This window comes from Procambarus clarkii, chromosome 19 (assembly GCF_040958095.1).
Source record: "Procambarus clarkii isolate CNS0578487 chromosome 19, FALCON_Pclarkii_2.0, whole genome shotgun sequence".
In the NCBI taxonomy this organism is placed as follows: domain Eukaryota; kingdom Metazoa; phylum Arthropoda; class Malacostraca; order Decapoda; family Cambaridae; genus Procambarus; species Procambarus clarkii.
In genome coordinates this window covers 28,093,128-28,108,780 of record NC_091168.1, presented here as the reverse complement: position 1 = coordinate 28,108,780, position 15,653 = coordinate 28,093,128, and the positions used below count along the sequence as shown (strand labels likewise).

The 15,653-nt window shown below is 51.5% G+C and overlaps 1 protein-coding gene across 1 annotated transcript in view; it reads left to right on the top strand.

The window, feature by feature from the left end:
- The window catches only part of LOC138366366 (ribosome-binding protein 1-like), a 21,735-nt gene extending 6,364 nt beyond the window's left edge, over positions 1–15,371 (top strand). The window contains exon 2 of the mRNA XM_069327402.1: positions 15,070–15,371. Within this exon, the coding sequence (XP_069183503.1) occupies positions 15,070–15,371 (302 nt within the window). The remainder of the gene's footprint in view (positions 1–15,069) is intronic.
- Positions 15,372–15,653: the final 282 nt, after the last annotated feature.

Here is a 15,653-nt window from a genome sequence, read left to right as displayed (position 1 = left end):
AACAACCACACAGTCTCCAACAACCACACAGTCACCAACAACCACACAGTCACCAACAACCACACAGTCACCAACAACCACACAGTCACCAACAACCACACAGTCACCAACAACCACACAGTCACCAACAACCACACAGTCACCAACAACCACACAGTCTCCAACAACCACACAGTCTCCAACAACCACACAGTCTCCAACAACCACACAGTCACCAACAACCACACAGTCACCAACAACCACACAGTCTCCAACAACCACACAGTCACCAACAACCACACAGTCACCAACAACCACACAGTCTCCAACAACCACACAGTCACCAACAACCACACATCCTCTTCCGCCTAACCAATTAAATTACCACTTAAACTATTCCTCTAAATCAAATGGTGGACAAATTCCAATTTAAGCAACAATTACCTCAGCTTAAATATGCATAGAAGAGAAGGAAAAAAATAGGAAAACGATTAGCAAGCGATTTTAGAAAGAGATAATAGAAAAGTATATTACTCTTACTCCTTGTATGTCATACCCCCAGCATACTCACACACACACACACACACACACACACACACACACACACACACACACACCGTTTTCACAACGTTGAACGTTATTGCGTTCGTTGAACGTTTTAACGACGCAGAACGCTGTGTTGTGCTTGGATATATTATATAATATAATATATATATATATATATATATATATATATATATATATATATATATATATATATATATATATATATATATATGTATATATCTTCGTTCATCGTAGCATCAAGGACAGTGAGGCCAAACCATCCTATGAATAAAAATCAGAGAAACGTATATTGTTAGTTTTGGTAGGTTGCCATATTGGTTCAGATGTTCATCACAAACATATATCTATCATGGTGTTTGGTCGGTTTCATCACGTGTTAATTTTCGTGATTTACACACACACTCATTTATATATATATATATATACATTTATATATATATATATATATATATATATATATATATATATTATACATACATACATACATATATATATAGGGGGGTACCACCACTGGTGCAATTATAGGGACCCACAGCCTCAGAGAAGGGAACACAGAGCATTCAGGAAAAACTTGCCATTTAACTCTGAATACGTAAGAGTGTTCGCTTCTCCTACCACCCCCTTTTTTTATGGTGTACATTTTATTATGCAAGGTTATACAGTTACATATCTGATTTTATACAAAAAATTAACATTAAGAGGACACAAAAAAAAAGTTCTCTTCCTAGAGGCTGTAGATTTCCTCGAACTCCTCCGACGCCGGGCAGGAACCGAGGATGCAGCGAGCATTCCCCCTCTGGATCGCGACACTGAGGCGCAGAAAGAGAAAACTTGCTACTCTAGGGTCTCTTGTGGTGTCAATGAGCTTGGAACCAATATCCTTAAGAAACCTTCTTGCACTCTCTCCCCATGGGCCTAGGGTCTCAGACCCTATTGGAACGAAGTTGTACCCATCATCCAATTGCCTGTACTTGGCTGACTTGTCTCTTTCTCTGCGTGTCGCCGCGGCTCCTGCTGTGCCGGCAGAGAAGTTGATGTATGTGGTTGCCAGGGTGGATACACAAGTATAGTCCCATGCCAACTGTCTGCCACCCTTCCACGGTCGCAGTGTGATTCTGTCTGGTCGGCCGGCAAAGCTAACAGAGTCACGGTTTAGTAGGTTGCGGGGCTCTCTCTCCGCTGGACACTGAGCAGAGGCATGGCCTCTTTTAATGATGTCATTGACTTCGTCGTGTCTAGTGTGCCAACCACCAGATTTTCCACAGTGCGGGCCATGCAATCCATATTCGTCAGCATCTGCCTCGCCGCAAATACACCTATGAACAGTGTGGATAGGGGCAGCAAGACGCAGAGCGACTGCAATATGGAGCTCCTGCGGATCAAGACGTGTGCCTGTCGCAGACATAGGGACTGCCAAAAGGAAGTCCCCTGCATGGGGAGCCTGCACAGCTGTGAGGCGTGCACGATCACTGGGGGTTGTTGCTGCCTCCAGCAAAGCTGTGGCTTCTTTGTCTACAATGGGGCTGTCCCAGCTGGATTGTTTCTTGGCTTTCGGCATGGCTGGTCTGAGTGCTGGGTCTGCCATGGCACCCCATTTCGTGTCGCATTCCGTGTAGTGGGGGTCCTGTATCCCCGCTACATCACTCAGGGTGTCAGGTAAAATTTCCTTAACCAGGTCATCTGATGCTGAGGAGGAAGACAGGAAGGCTGGGACAGCAATTTGGGTAGCAGTGTTGACACCCAAGCCACCGAGCCTAACAGGAAGAGTGGCTTGTTTCCACTGGCATTCGTTGAGGGAGAGGTTAACAACTTTTTCCAGCATGGTCTTCAGTAAGAGGTCATATTCTTCAAGCTTTCGGCTGTCGTAAGATGGGGCGCCCCTCAGAAAGTAGGTTAGCCTCGGAAGGGATAGGCATTTGGTGAGGAGATAAAAAGCATCGTGGGCATCGATGTCACCTATTCTGTCTTCCATCCTCCTAAGGTCTGCGATTTTCTTGTCAAGGATCTCCTCAATGGCATTAGACCCGAGGGGGGCTCCAAGGAGGGTGCTGTTCTCGGCCCTAATGACATGGGCTCCAGGCAAGGCAGACCTTATTCTAGCTACGATGTGTGGGTTGGAAGAGACTACTTCACACTTGGAAGGGTTCAGGACAATACCCAGGCTTACTTCTTGCTCCCTTATTTTCCTGATATCTGCCAAGAGGTGGTCTACGGTGCTAGCTATAGTGCCATCATCCAAAAACCAGATGTTGAACTCGCTGGACAAGCTTTCGGTGATTTCTTTTAAGACTAAGCAGAAAAGAAGGGGAGCAAGAGGATCACCTTGCTGAACACCTTCACATGATCTGATTTCATGTTCACCAAAGAGCAGTTTTGACTCGCCACTGTAGCACGATAGTATGAACGGGTAGAGGGGCCGGAAATGGCGATGTACGGCACAAAGTACTGCATCTCTTCTGACCATGTTGAAGGCATTCTTAAAGTCCAGTTTGAGCAGGGACTTTTCATCAGAAATGTTGGTGATGTATGCTCGTGCTGCATGGGCAGCCGCTTCACAGCCTTGGGGGATTCCAAATCCTAGCTGGATTGGTTTCAGCAATTCAGCCGCTTGCTGGCTGACAACCCTCATAGCAGCCTGGGCAATCAGGCGTTGGAGAGTGTTGCCAACAGCGATTGGCCTGATTCCTTCGTCCTTCTTTTTGAGAGCACAGAGGGAGGCACCAAAAAAGAGAGGCCTGATGACCTCAGGTATCTCACCAGCCAGGCACATGTTGACGAACCTTGTGAGTTCCATAAGAAGATCTTGTGCAGCATCACCAACCGCAGGATTTAACATTTGCTTGATGTGTTGAGGTTTTAACCCTGTAAAGCCTCCTGCTGACCCAGGTGGAAAAGAAAGGGCTGCTTTGTAGACCTCAGACACCAACGATTAATGGGTCTGAAATGGTGTCGGCTGATGGCGGAACGATGCTGTCGCCTTGAGGGGCTCTGGGTGGGTGCTTGCTTTGCAGGGCCCGTGCTGTGGCTGAGTTTCGAGGAGCAATTTTCTCGTCACTGGTGAGGACTCTAATAGCACTTGCGGTATTTCCCTCTTCAATTTTCTTGGTGATTTGTGCTCTGATTTTGTACGTTTCCGGTATGTTGTTGTTATCATTTCTGCGGTGGATGTGTTTAGCTCGGAGAGGCAGGCGAACTAGGTTGTCCCCCCTTGGGTATTCATTTATCGCCCTCAGGACCGAGGAAGCAAGTGATTTGTCCCTCCTTGGAGGGACGGTGAGGGATACATTGCCAAACAGAAGGACATTATGCCACGCTTGAATGTTTTCCGGGGCATCATTGACGCTTTTCAGAAGATCACAAAGTTTGGCTGCTGCATTTGGGCGAGCTGCTTTTGGGATGTGTGGTAATGTTCTAGCAGACGTCGCTATGATCGCTTGGGTGAGGTTTTCAGATGAGATTAGGTTAATGGGAGTCTCTTCTCTAACTGTCAATGGCAGCTGGCCATTGCTTCCCTTTGGAAGCTGGTGGGAACCACTGCATCTTACCTCGTTGACGGTATGAAAGCGGATAACACCACCGTTGGAGTTTATGGCGGTGTTTTTGTTGCATACTCGGCAAAAACCTCTTTTAGGAGCAGTTGTTGGCACCTCAAGGCTTGTGGAGTCCTGCCCGACCGCTGGGACCCCTTCCATTTCAACTCGGTTGGGAGAGTTAAACTGTGCATTGTTCTATAGAGGGGGGCAAACACACTGGGTCATGGCCAAGCAACTACCAGCAACTGGGTGTAGAGGCATCAACTGGGTGTGGAGGCATCAACTGGGTGTGGAGGCATCAACTGGGTGTGGAGGCATCAACTGGGTGTGGAGCCAGCAACTGGGTGTGGAGGCCGTGGCTGGGTGTGGAGGCATCAACTGGGTGTGGGGGCTGCGACTGGGTGTGGAGGCATCAACTGGGTGTGGAGGCATCAACTGGGTGTGGAGGCATCAGCTGGGTGTGGAGGCTGCGGCTGGGTGTGGAGGCATCAACTGGGTGTGGCGGCATCAACTGGGTGTGGCGGCATCAACTGGGTGTGGAGGCCGCGGCTGGGTGTGGAGGCATCAACTGGGTGTGGAGGCATCAGCTGGGTGTGGAGGCTGCGGCTGGGTGTGGAGGCATCGGTTAGGTGTGGAGGCATCGACTGGGTGTGGAGGCATCAAATGGGTGTGGAGGCATCAGCTGGGTGTGGAGGCATCAACTGGGTGTGGAGGCATCAACTGGGTGTGGAGGCATCAGCTGGATGTGGAGGCATCAGCTGGGTGTTGAGGCATCAGCTGGGTGTGGAGGCATCAGCTGGGTGTGGAGGCATCAGCTGGGTGTGGAGGCATCAGCTGGGTGTGGAGGCATCAGCTGGGTGTGGAGGCATCAGCTGGGTGTGGAGGCATCAGCTGGGTGTGGAGGCCGGGGCTGGGTGTGGAGGCCGCGGCTGGGTGTGGAGGCCGCGGCTGGGTGTGGAGGCCGCGGCTGGGTGTGGAGGCCGCGGCTGGGTGTGGAGGCCGCGGCTGGGTGTGGAGGCCGCGGCTGGGTGTGGAGGCCGCGGCTGGGTGTGGAGGCATCAACTGGGTGTGGAGGCATCAACTGGGTGTGGAGGCCGCGGCTGGGTGTGGAGGCCGCGGCTGGGTGTGGAGGCATCAACTGGGTGTGGAGGCATCAAATGGGTGTGGAGGCATCAGCTAGGTGTGGAGGCATCAACTGGGTGTGGAGGCATCAACTGGGTGTGGAGGCATCAACTGGGTGTGGAGGCATCAGCTGGGTGTGGAGGCATCAGCTGGGTGTTGAGGCATCAGCTGGGTGTGGAGGCATCAGCTGGGTGTGGAGGCATCAGCTGGGTGTGGAGGCATCAGCTGGGTGTGGAGGCATCAGCTGGGTGTGGAGGCATCAGCTGGGTGTGGAGGCATCAGCTGGGTGTGGAGGCATCAGCTGGGTGTGGAGGCATCAGCTGGGTGTGGAGGCATCAGCTGGGTGTGGAGGCATCAGCTGGGTGTGGAGGCATCAGCTGGGTGTGGAGGCATCAGCTGGGTGTGGAGGCCGCGGCTGGGTGTGGAGGCCGCGGCTGGGTGTGGAAGCCGCGGCTGGGTGTGGAAGCCGCGGCTGGGTGTGGAGGCCGCGGCTGGGTGTGGAGGCCGCGGCTGGGTGTGGAGGCCGCGGCTGGGTGTGGAGGCATCAACTGGGTGTGGAGGCATCAACTGGGTGTGGAGGCCGCGGCTGGGTGTGGAGGCCGCGGCTGGGTGTGGAGGCCGCGGCTGGGTGTGGAGGCCGCGGCTGGGTGTGGAGGCATCAACTGGGTGTGGAGGCATCAACTGGGTGTGGAGGCCGCGGCTGGGTGTGGAGGCCGCGGCTGGGTGTGGAGGCCGCGGCTGGGTGTGGAGGCCGCGGCTGGGTGTGGAGGCCGCGGCTGGGTGTGGAGGCATCAACTGGGTGTGGAGGCCGCGGCTGGGTGTGGAGGCCGCGGCTGGGTGTGGAGGCATCAACTGGGTGTGGAGGCCGCGGCTGGGTGTGGAGGCCGCGGCTGGGTGTGGAGGCATCAACTGGGTGTGGAGGCCGCGGCTGGGTGTGGAGGCCGCGGCTGGGTGTGGAGGCCGCGGCTGGGTGTGGAGGCCGCGGCTGGGTGTGGAGGCCGCGGCTGGGTGTGGAGGCCGCGGCTGGGTGTGGAGGCCGCGGCTGGGTGTGGAGGCCGCGGCTGGGTGTGGAGGCATCAACTGGGTGTGGAGGCATCAACTGGGTGTGGAGGCCGCGGCTGGGTGTGGAGGCCGCGGCTGGGTGTGGAGGCCGCGGCTGGGTGTGGAGGCATCAACTGGGTGTGGAGGCATCAACTGGGTGTGGAGGCCGCGGCTGGGTGTGGAGGCCGCGGCTGGGTGTGGAGGCCGCGGCTGGGTGTGGAGGCCGCGGCTGGGTGTGGAGGCCGCGGCTGGGTGTGGAGGCATCAACTGGGTGTGGAGGCATCAACTGGGTGTGGAGGCCGCGGCTGGGTGTGGAGGCCGCGGCTGGGTGTGGAGGCCGCGGCTGGGTGTGGAGGCCGCGGCTGGGTGTGGAGGCCGCGGCTGGGTGTGGAGGCCGCGGCTGGGTGTGGAGGCATCAACTGGGTGTGGAGGCCGCGGCTGGGTGTGGAGGCCGAGGCTGGGTGTGGAGGCATCAACTGGGTGTGGAGGCCGCGGCTGGGTGTGGAGGCCGCGGCTGGGTGTGGAGGCCGCGGCTGGGTGTGGAGGCCGCGGCTGGGTGTGGGAGGCCGCGGCTGGGTGTGGGAGGCCGCGGCTGGGTGTGGGAGGCCGCGGCTGGGTGTGGGAGGCCGCGGCTGGGTGTGGGAGGCCGCGGCTGGGTGTGGGAGGCCGCGGCTGGGTGTGGGAGGCCGCGGCTGGGTGTGGGAGGCCGCGGCTGGGTGTGGGAGGCCGCGGCTGGGTGTGGGAGGCCGCGGCTGGGTGTGGGAGGCCGCGGCTGGGTGTGGGAGGCCGCGGCTGGGTGTGGGAGGCCGCGGCTGGGTGTGGGAGGCCGCGGCTGGGTGTGGGAGGCCGCGGCTGGGTGTGGGAGGCCGCGGCTGGGTGTGGGAGGCCGCGGCTGGGTGTGGGAGGCCGCGGCTGGGTGTGGGAGGCCGCGGCTGGGTGTGGGAGGCCGCGGCTGGGTGTGGGAGGCCGCGGCTGGGTGTGGGAGGCCGCGGCTGGGTGTGGGAGGCCGCGGCTGGGTGTGGGAGGCCGCGGCTGGGTGTGGGAGGCCGCGGCTGGGTGTGGGAGGCCGCGGCTGGGTGTGGGAGGCCGCGGCTGGGTGTGGGAGGCCGCGGCTGGGTGTGGGAGGCCGCGGCTGGGTGTGGGAGGCCGCGGCTGGGTGTGGGAGGCCGCGGCTGGGTGTGGGAGGCCGCGGCTGGGTGTGGGAGGCCGCGGCTGGGTGTGGGAGGCCGCGGCTGGGTGTGGGAGGCCGCGGCTGGGTGTGGGAGGCCGCGGCTGGGTGTGGGAGGCCGCGGCTGGGTGTGGGAGGCCGCGGCTGGGTGTGGGAGGCCGCGGCTGGGTGTGGGAGGCCGCGGCTGGGTGTGGGAGGCCGCGGCTGGGTGTGGGAGGCCGCGGCTGGGTGTGGGAGGCCGCGGCTGGGTGTGGGAGGCCGCGGCTGGGTGTGGGAGGCCGCGGCTGGGTGTGGGAGGCCGCGGCTGGGTGTGGGAGGCCGCGGCTGGGTGTGGGAGGCCGCGGCTGGGTGTGGGAGGCCGCGGCTGGGTGTGGGAGGCCGCGGCTGGGTGTGGGAGGCCGCGGCTGGGTGTGGGAGGCCGCGGCTGGGTGTGGGAGGCCGCGGCTGGGTGTGGGAGGCCGCGGCTGGGTGTGGGAGGCCGCGGCTGGGTGTGGGAGGCCGCGGCTGGGTGTGGGAGGCCGCGGCTGGGTGTGGGAGGCCGCGGCTGGGTGTGGGAGGCCGCGGCTGGGTGTGGGAGGCCGCGGCTGGGTGTGGGAGGCCGCGGCTGGGTGTGGAGGCCGCGGCTGGGTGTGGAGACCGCGGCTGGGTGTGGAGACCGCGGCTGGGTGTGGAGACCGCGGCTGGGTGTGGAGACCGCGGCTGGGTGTGGAGACCGCGGCTGGGTGTGGAGACCGCGGCTGGGTGTGGAGACCGCGGCTGGGTGTGGAGACCGCGGCTGGGTGTGGAGGCCGCGGCTGGGTGTGGAGGCCGCGGCTGGGTGTGGAGGCCGCGGCTGGGTGTGGAGGCTGGTGAGGCGAGGGTCAGCTCAGGTAGTGAGGTGCGGGGGGGGGGATGGGGTCTGTTTGTTGGGGGAGGCGTAGTATCGAATGGGCTATACACATGACACACAATATACATTCATATATATGTACACCAGGGTATGTATGACACTGAGAATATGGGGTTGGCACTGTGTTATATGTATGACACTATAAACTGGGGTTGACACTTTGTGGTGTGTATGGCACTGAGTATCGGAGTTGGCACTTTGAGATGTATATTTCACTAAGGCACTATATATACATGGTATTCACTTTGTATGTCGGGGCCGCAAAGTATACACTAAACAGACAGAAATTGTTCACTATCATTCACTGAGCCCACGAGGGAGGTGGTGGGGTGGTGTGGTGGTGAGGGGAGATGCGGCCACTACCAGCCTCCTCCTCCGCCTGACCGGTGAGCGGGTGTTCCTAGTGACGCCTTACTCTAAGGTTCACTTTCCCTCACGCGCCTCCCTCCGCCCCCCCCCCGCCCTTCCCCATCCCGCCCCGGCCGTTAAGATGGTAGGCCTCCCTCACTGGCACTGTTGCTGGTGTGTTCAAGCTTCACAAGCCGGAGAAAATTGTAAAATACCGTTGACTGGGGCGATGGAGGGACTTCAAATGCTGAAGATGTCTTCTAATGATGTTCACATATGTCCTGACCAACGCCCCACCTGCTTGGCCTCACTGTTTTGTGATAAAGTATGAAGGTAGCCCGGAGCTCCATGGTGCGTCCGGTCTCCACGGTACCCCGTGGATATATATATAGACCAAGTGTATATATATATATATATATATATATATATATATATATATATATATATATATATATATATATATATATATATATATATATATGTCGTACCTAGTAGCCAGAACGCACTTCTCAGCCTACTATGCAAGGCCCGATTTGCCTAATAAGCCAAGTTTTCATGAATTAATGTTTTTTCGACTACCTAACCTAACCTAACCTAACTTTTTCGGCTACCTAACCTAACCTATAAAGATAGGTTAGGTTAGGTTAGGTAGGGTTGGTTAGGTTCGGTCATATATCTACGTTAATATTAACTCCAATAAAAAAATTGACCTCATACATAATGAAATGGGTAGCTTTATCATTTCATAAGAAAAAAAATAGAGAAAATATATTAATTCAGGAAAACTTGGCTTATTAGGCAAATCAGGCCTTGCATAGTAGGCCGAGAAGTGCGTTCTGGCTACTAGGTACGACATATATATAACTTATATAACAATATAACAATCAGTATTTGATCACCTCGTCCAGCTCCTCGGAGGTCGGGTCCGTACCCAGGATACAGCACGCATTTCCCCTCTGAACTGCGACACTGAGGCGCTGGAACAGGAAACTGGCCGCTCGTGGGTCTCTAGTTTTCCCAATGAGTTCCTCACCAACCTCCTTTAAGATCTTAAGTGCACATTTACCCCAGGCGCCCAGGGTCTTAGAGTCTATCGGCACGAACCTGTAACAACGTTCTAGGTCTCTGTACTTGGTTTTCTGGGTCTCCCTGAAGGTGGCCGCCCCGCCTCCCTCAACTATACTGAGAGGTAGATAGGTATCAGCCAATGTAGATGCACACGTGTAATCCCATACGACCTGTTTACCTTCCCTCCACGGCTGCAGGGTGACTCCATCTGGGCGTTTTTGGCTGTTGTCAGGTCTGCACAACTGAGGTTCTCTTTGTGCTGGACACCCAGCTGTAGCCAAACTTCTCTTGATGATGTCATTGACTGCTTCATGTCTGGCAATCTTTCCCTGTGTCTTACGACAGATGAGACCATGGCTGCCGTATTGGTCTGCCCGTGCATGGCCGCAGATACACCGGTGCTCGGTGGAGACAGGGGGCGGCAAGGCGCAGGGCAACACCAATACTTAGGGCCCGATGGTCCAGGCGGGTGCCCAAGGCGGAATTAGGGACTGCCAACAGGAAGTCCCCGGCATGGGGCGCTTGCACAGCTAGAAGACGCGCTTTTTCCTTCCTGGAAGCTGCCTCCAGCAATGATGTGGCGATGTTCTCCACTATGGGGCTATCCCATTTGAACTGTTTGCAGTCATTTGGAAAAGTCGGTCGAGGGTGAGAGTTGACAAGGGTTCCACTGACCGGCTCCTTCCGCGAATTTGGGATCATGAATCCCAATGGAGCCTCTTAGGTATTCAGGTAGTATTTCCTTAACTAATTCACTTGTAGCACTGGTCGAGGATAAGAATGCCGGCAATGCTAACTGTGTCGCCTTGCGAATACCTATCCCCCCGAGTCTAACTGGGAGCGTTGCTTGGTCCCATTGGTCATCTTGCAGGGAGAGGTTGAACACTTTCACGGTTATTGACCTTAGGAGTGTGTCATATTCCGTTAATTTTGAGCTGTCGAAGGAGGGAGCACACCTTAGGGAGTGACAGTTGTATAATTATATATATATATATATATATATATATATATATATATATATATATATATATATATATATATATATATATATATAATTAATAATATTAAAATCAGAGTTGGGTGGGAATGGAGATCACGCTCCTGACTCAAGATAATATGGTGTATAGACAAATAAAGCGTTGCTTTGACCTATAAGGAACTGAAACTTGTTTTGCTTGAGTAAGACAAAAGGGTTAAAAGAAACCATTACTTCTGGCATCCTGTTTTGGTCGTCGTGTTCAGGAAGCCCAATTTGGCATTAAATTAATTACTGGCAAAGTTATGAAATGCTGATGAAAAAGTTCCAAGAATTGTGGAAAATTAATATTTGCATATTTTCACGTCCATTTGATGCCAAAATAGTGCATCACTGTAAGTGAAAATGTATTCCACAGAGTGATGCAGTGATTATATATATATATATATATATATATATATATATATATATATATATATATATATATATATATATATATATATATATATATATATAATGTCGTACCTAGTAGCCAGAACGCACTCCTCGGCCTACTATGCAAGGCCCGATTTGCCTAATAAGCCAAGTTTTCCTGAATTAATATATTTTTTCTAATTTTTTTCTTATGGAATGATAAAGCTACCCATTTCATTATGTATGAGGTCAATTTTTTTTATTGGAGTTAAAATTAACGTAGATATATGACCAAACCTAACCAACCATACCTAACCTAACCTAACCTATCTCTATAGGTTAGGTTAGGTTAGATAGCCGAAAAAGTTAGGTAAGGTTGGGTTAGGTAGGTTAGGTAGTCGAAAAACAATTAATTCATGAAAACTTGGCTTATTAGGCAAAACGGGCCTTGCATAGTAGGCTGAGAATTGCGTTCTGGCTACTAGGTACGACATATATATATATATATATATATATATATATATATATATATGAAACAGTAACATGTCTATAAGACGACACTCTGACGTGTGGTACAATCTTGAACCAAGAATGGAGAAGGGGGGGATGATGAGGGTGCTCACCTAGTTGTGCTTGCGGGGAATAAGCTTCAGCTCCTTAGCCCCGCCTCTCAACCGTCAATCTACTGGTGTACAAGTTCCTGAGCTTATTAAGCTTTATCATACCTACACTTGAAACAGTGTATGGAGTCTGCCTCCATACACAGGGAGGGTGGGTGAGTGGATGTGTATGGAGTGGGGGATGATTGTGGGGGGGAGATTGTTTGGGGGGTTGTGGGGGGGGGATGGTGGGGGTGTTAATTATCAATAACATGCCAGGAATGTGTGGAAGAGGAAGGAGAGAGAGAGAGAGAGAGAGAGAGAGAGAGAGAGAGAGAGAGAGAGAGAGAGAGAGAGAGAGAGAGAGAGAGAGAGAGAGAGAGAGAGAGAGGAGAGAAAGAAAGAGAGAAAGAGAGAGAGAGAGAGAGAGAGAGAGAGAGAGAGAGAGAGAGAGAGAGAGAGAGAGAGAGAGAGAGAGAGAGAGAGAGAGAGAGAGGAGAGAAAGAGAGAGGAGAGAAAGAGAGAGAGAAAGAGAGAGTGAGAGAGAGAGAGATCAATAAAAGGAACGGTGAGAGAGGAAGCCACTTAAAGAAGAGAAGGAATGAAGATAGGAGAAAAACACAAGGAAAATGGTTAATGAACGAGGAAGAGAAAGAAGGTAAGTGTACAAGGAGTGAAGAGGAGCGACTACGAAAAAGTAAGAACAAAGTCCAAAAAAAAAAGAGAGACGCGTGGAAATGAAAGAACAGATGAAAATGGTCAGAGAGGATAAATGATGATAATTATGGCTGTAGTACAAAATGAAAGAATACTGAGAGATAAATAAACTAAAGCAAAGTGAAATATATATATATATATATATATATATATATATATATATATATATATATATATATATATATATATATATATATATATATATATTAGTAGCAGTCTTTCTTGTAAACATATGTTGTTGGATATGACCGAAAGGGTAAGATTAATGGTTCTAACACGAATCTTCTCAATATTTCTTATGTTTTTCTTCATTGTCGAGAATAGGTGAAAAATTAAGTCTCCAAAGTTCATCTTCACACTTTATTTATGTCCTGACGCCTAGAAGCGTTTCGCAAGACACTTCTTACATTCTCAAAGACAATTTTACATACTCTGTTAATGCTTAAATTAGTTTTTGAGGTGAGGTGATAGCTGACATGAATCAATGGGAACATTGCGTGTTTTATCTTTTTGCTTCTATGTTGGTTCGGGGTCTTGAAGTGGGTAGAATGTAACTATGTGTTAATTGGCTGTTGATTGCTGGTTTTGACTTTTTGATGTGTAGGGCCTCGCTGATGTCGAGTCTCCTGGTGTCGTTGTATCTGTCGATAATTTCTGTGTTGCTTGTTAAGATGTCTCTGGTGATGGTCTGGTTGTGTGAGGAAGTTATATGCTCCTTGATGGAGCCCATCAAGGAGCATATATTCGTGTGAATACAGAGGCGGAGTGAGAGCGTGTGTCCATGATGCTGACTGGGGAGCATTATGAAAACGGAACTGAGATGATATGATCACAACATACAAGATACTCAGGGGGGGAGGGATATAGATAATGTGGATAAGGCGAGGCTCTTCAGACAAGAGGACACACGTGGAAGATGGAGGCTTAAATGAGCCGACGGGTCGTAAGAAAGCACTCGTGTCCCTGTACGGGCAGTTAACAAGTGGAATGTACTGAAAGAAGAAGTTGTGGAAGCCACCTCCATCCACAACTTCAATGCCCGATTCGACAATTTGAAAATCAGAATAATTAAACATTAACGCAGCGAATACACGGCTACAGTAGGGCTTCTTATCTTGAGGTTATCTTGAGATGATTTCGGGGCTTTAGTGTCCCCGCGGCCCGGCCCTCGACCAGGCCTCCACCCCCAGGAAGCATCCCGTGACGGCTGACTAACTCCCAGGTACCTATTTACTGCTAGGTAACAGGGGCATTCAGGGTGAAAGAAACTTTGCCCATTTGTTTCTGCCTCGTGCGGGAATCGAACCCGCGCCACAGAATTGCGAGTCCTGCGCGCTATCCACCAGGCTACGAGGCTACGAGGGCGGTGGGAGAGCCAGAACCCACTCCCCCGTGGACACTGATAGGCAAGGACACACACACATTCAGGACAGACTTGGCATTTGCACAAAACCTGTGAACGACTTGTTGAAAAAAACAAGATTGAAAAGACACACGACAGCTCCTTCACAACGAAAATGGAGAGCAGGTCAACAGTGTAGTGGAGTTAAGTGACAAGGAGGAGGAGGAGGAGCAGGAGTATGGGGGAGGGAGGGTGAGTAAAGAGGGCAGAGAGGGAGGGAGGGAGGGAGGGAGGGACGGAAGGTAAAGAGGAAGAGAAGAGAGGGAAAGAAATTAGGGAGAGAAAAGCAGGGGGTTAGGCAGAATTACTGCTATGGTTTTATCAGAATGATCAAATCGCGAAGTCACACAGATGTCATTGAAATAGCTGCGCGCGCGCGCGCGCGCACACACACACACACACACACACACACACACACACAAACACACACACAAACACACACACAAACACACACACAAACACACACACAAACACACACACACACACAGGTCCTCTCTGAGAGTCATGGGAGGGACCTACATCGAGGAGAGATCGATTGGGCATTAAGAATTCCCAATAGAGGGGAAGAAACATGGAGAGAAAAATTAGAGTAAATTGTGATAACAAACCCACTAAACACAGCATGTACAGGATCACACAAGAAAAAGGGTTGAATATACACCAAGTCTACTGGACTTGATCTTCACCCAGACTGAAGAAGACATCTATAGAACTTAAAGCATGACATACCATCAGGAGCTTGTGATCACTGTGTCTTGGTGTTCGACTACACGATGGAACTTAAAACAGGGCCCATAAGACATGGGGTCAGGGAAAGGTGATGAGACTATAGAAAAAGGGGATTACTTGACAATAAGAGAGTATCTGGGAAGTGTGCTGGAAGTGTCTGGGAAGAAAGAGGAACGTAAGAGGGAAGACGGTGCAGGAAATGATGGACCAAGTCAAACTGAAGTGCATGGAGGCAGAAGAGAGAGATACATACAATAATAATATAAAAATTAGGCGAAGATATAATAGCTCATGATATAGACAGTGCCAAGAGGCAAAAACGAAAAGCAGGAGGAAGTGTAGTAAATACAGAGGTCAAAGGACAGAGACAAACCCGGAATAGATGCATAATATGTTTAAGAACGAAAACATAAATATGTGAAGAATGATAGAAAAGAACTATGAAAAATATATTTACTAAACAACAGAGACATAACTAAAACTCCTACATAATCATATAAAAAGGATAATGATACAGTGAACGACCAAGTGACCAGGTTACGAAAAAGCAGAGATGAATATCCAAGAAATTATATGGAAATTAGCGAGGAAGTCAATGCCAGCATCTATAGCGTGTCCGCCTCTGTTCCTGACCAGCTCCCAGCACCAGAAAAGGAGGCAACCCTAGATGAGAGACTATTAAATGTTAAGGTAACAGCGGAGGAAATAAGGAAACAACTAGCGTCACTAGGCGAAACTAAAGCTATTGACCCGACAACATATTACCATAGATGTGAAAAGAAGCAACACAAGCCCTCAGGGAACCTCGATATCATCTAACGAGTCACTTGTAAAGAGCGAATTGCCCAGCTGCTGGAAGAAGGCAAATGCGGCACCAATTTACGAGAAAAGAGCTAGAGAAGAGGCACTTGTCTACAGATCAGTGTCACTCATTAACATCCCTTGCAAGGTACTGGAAAGAGTACTAAAGATAAGATTAGTTACACATCCGGAGGGACTTAGGTAAAGAGTACTAAAGATAACATTAGTTACACACCTGGAGGGACTTAGGTAAGTAAACACACATCAACATGGCTTTAGTGAAGGGAAATCTTGCCTGAC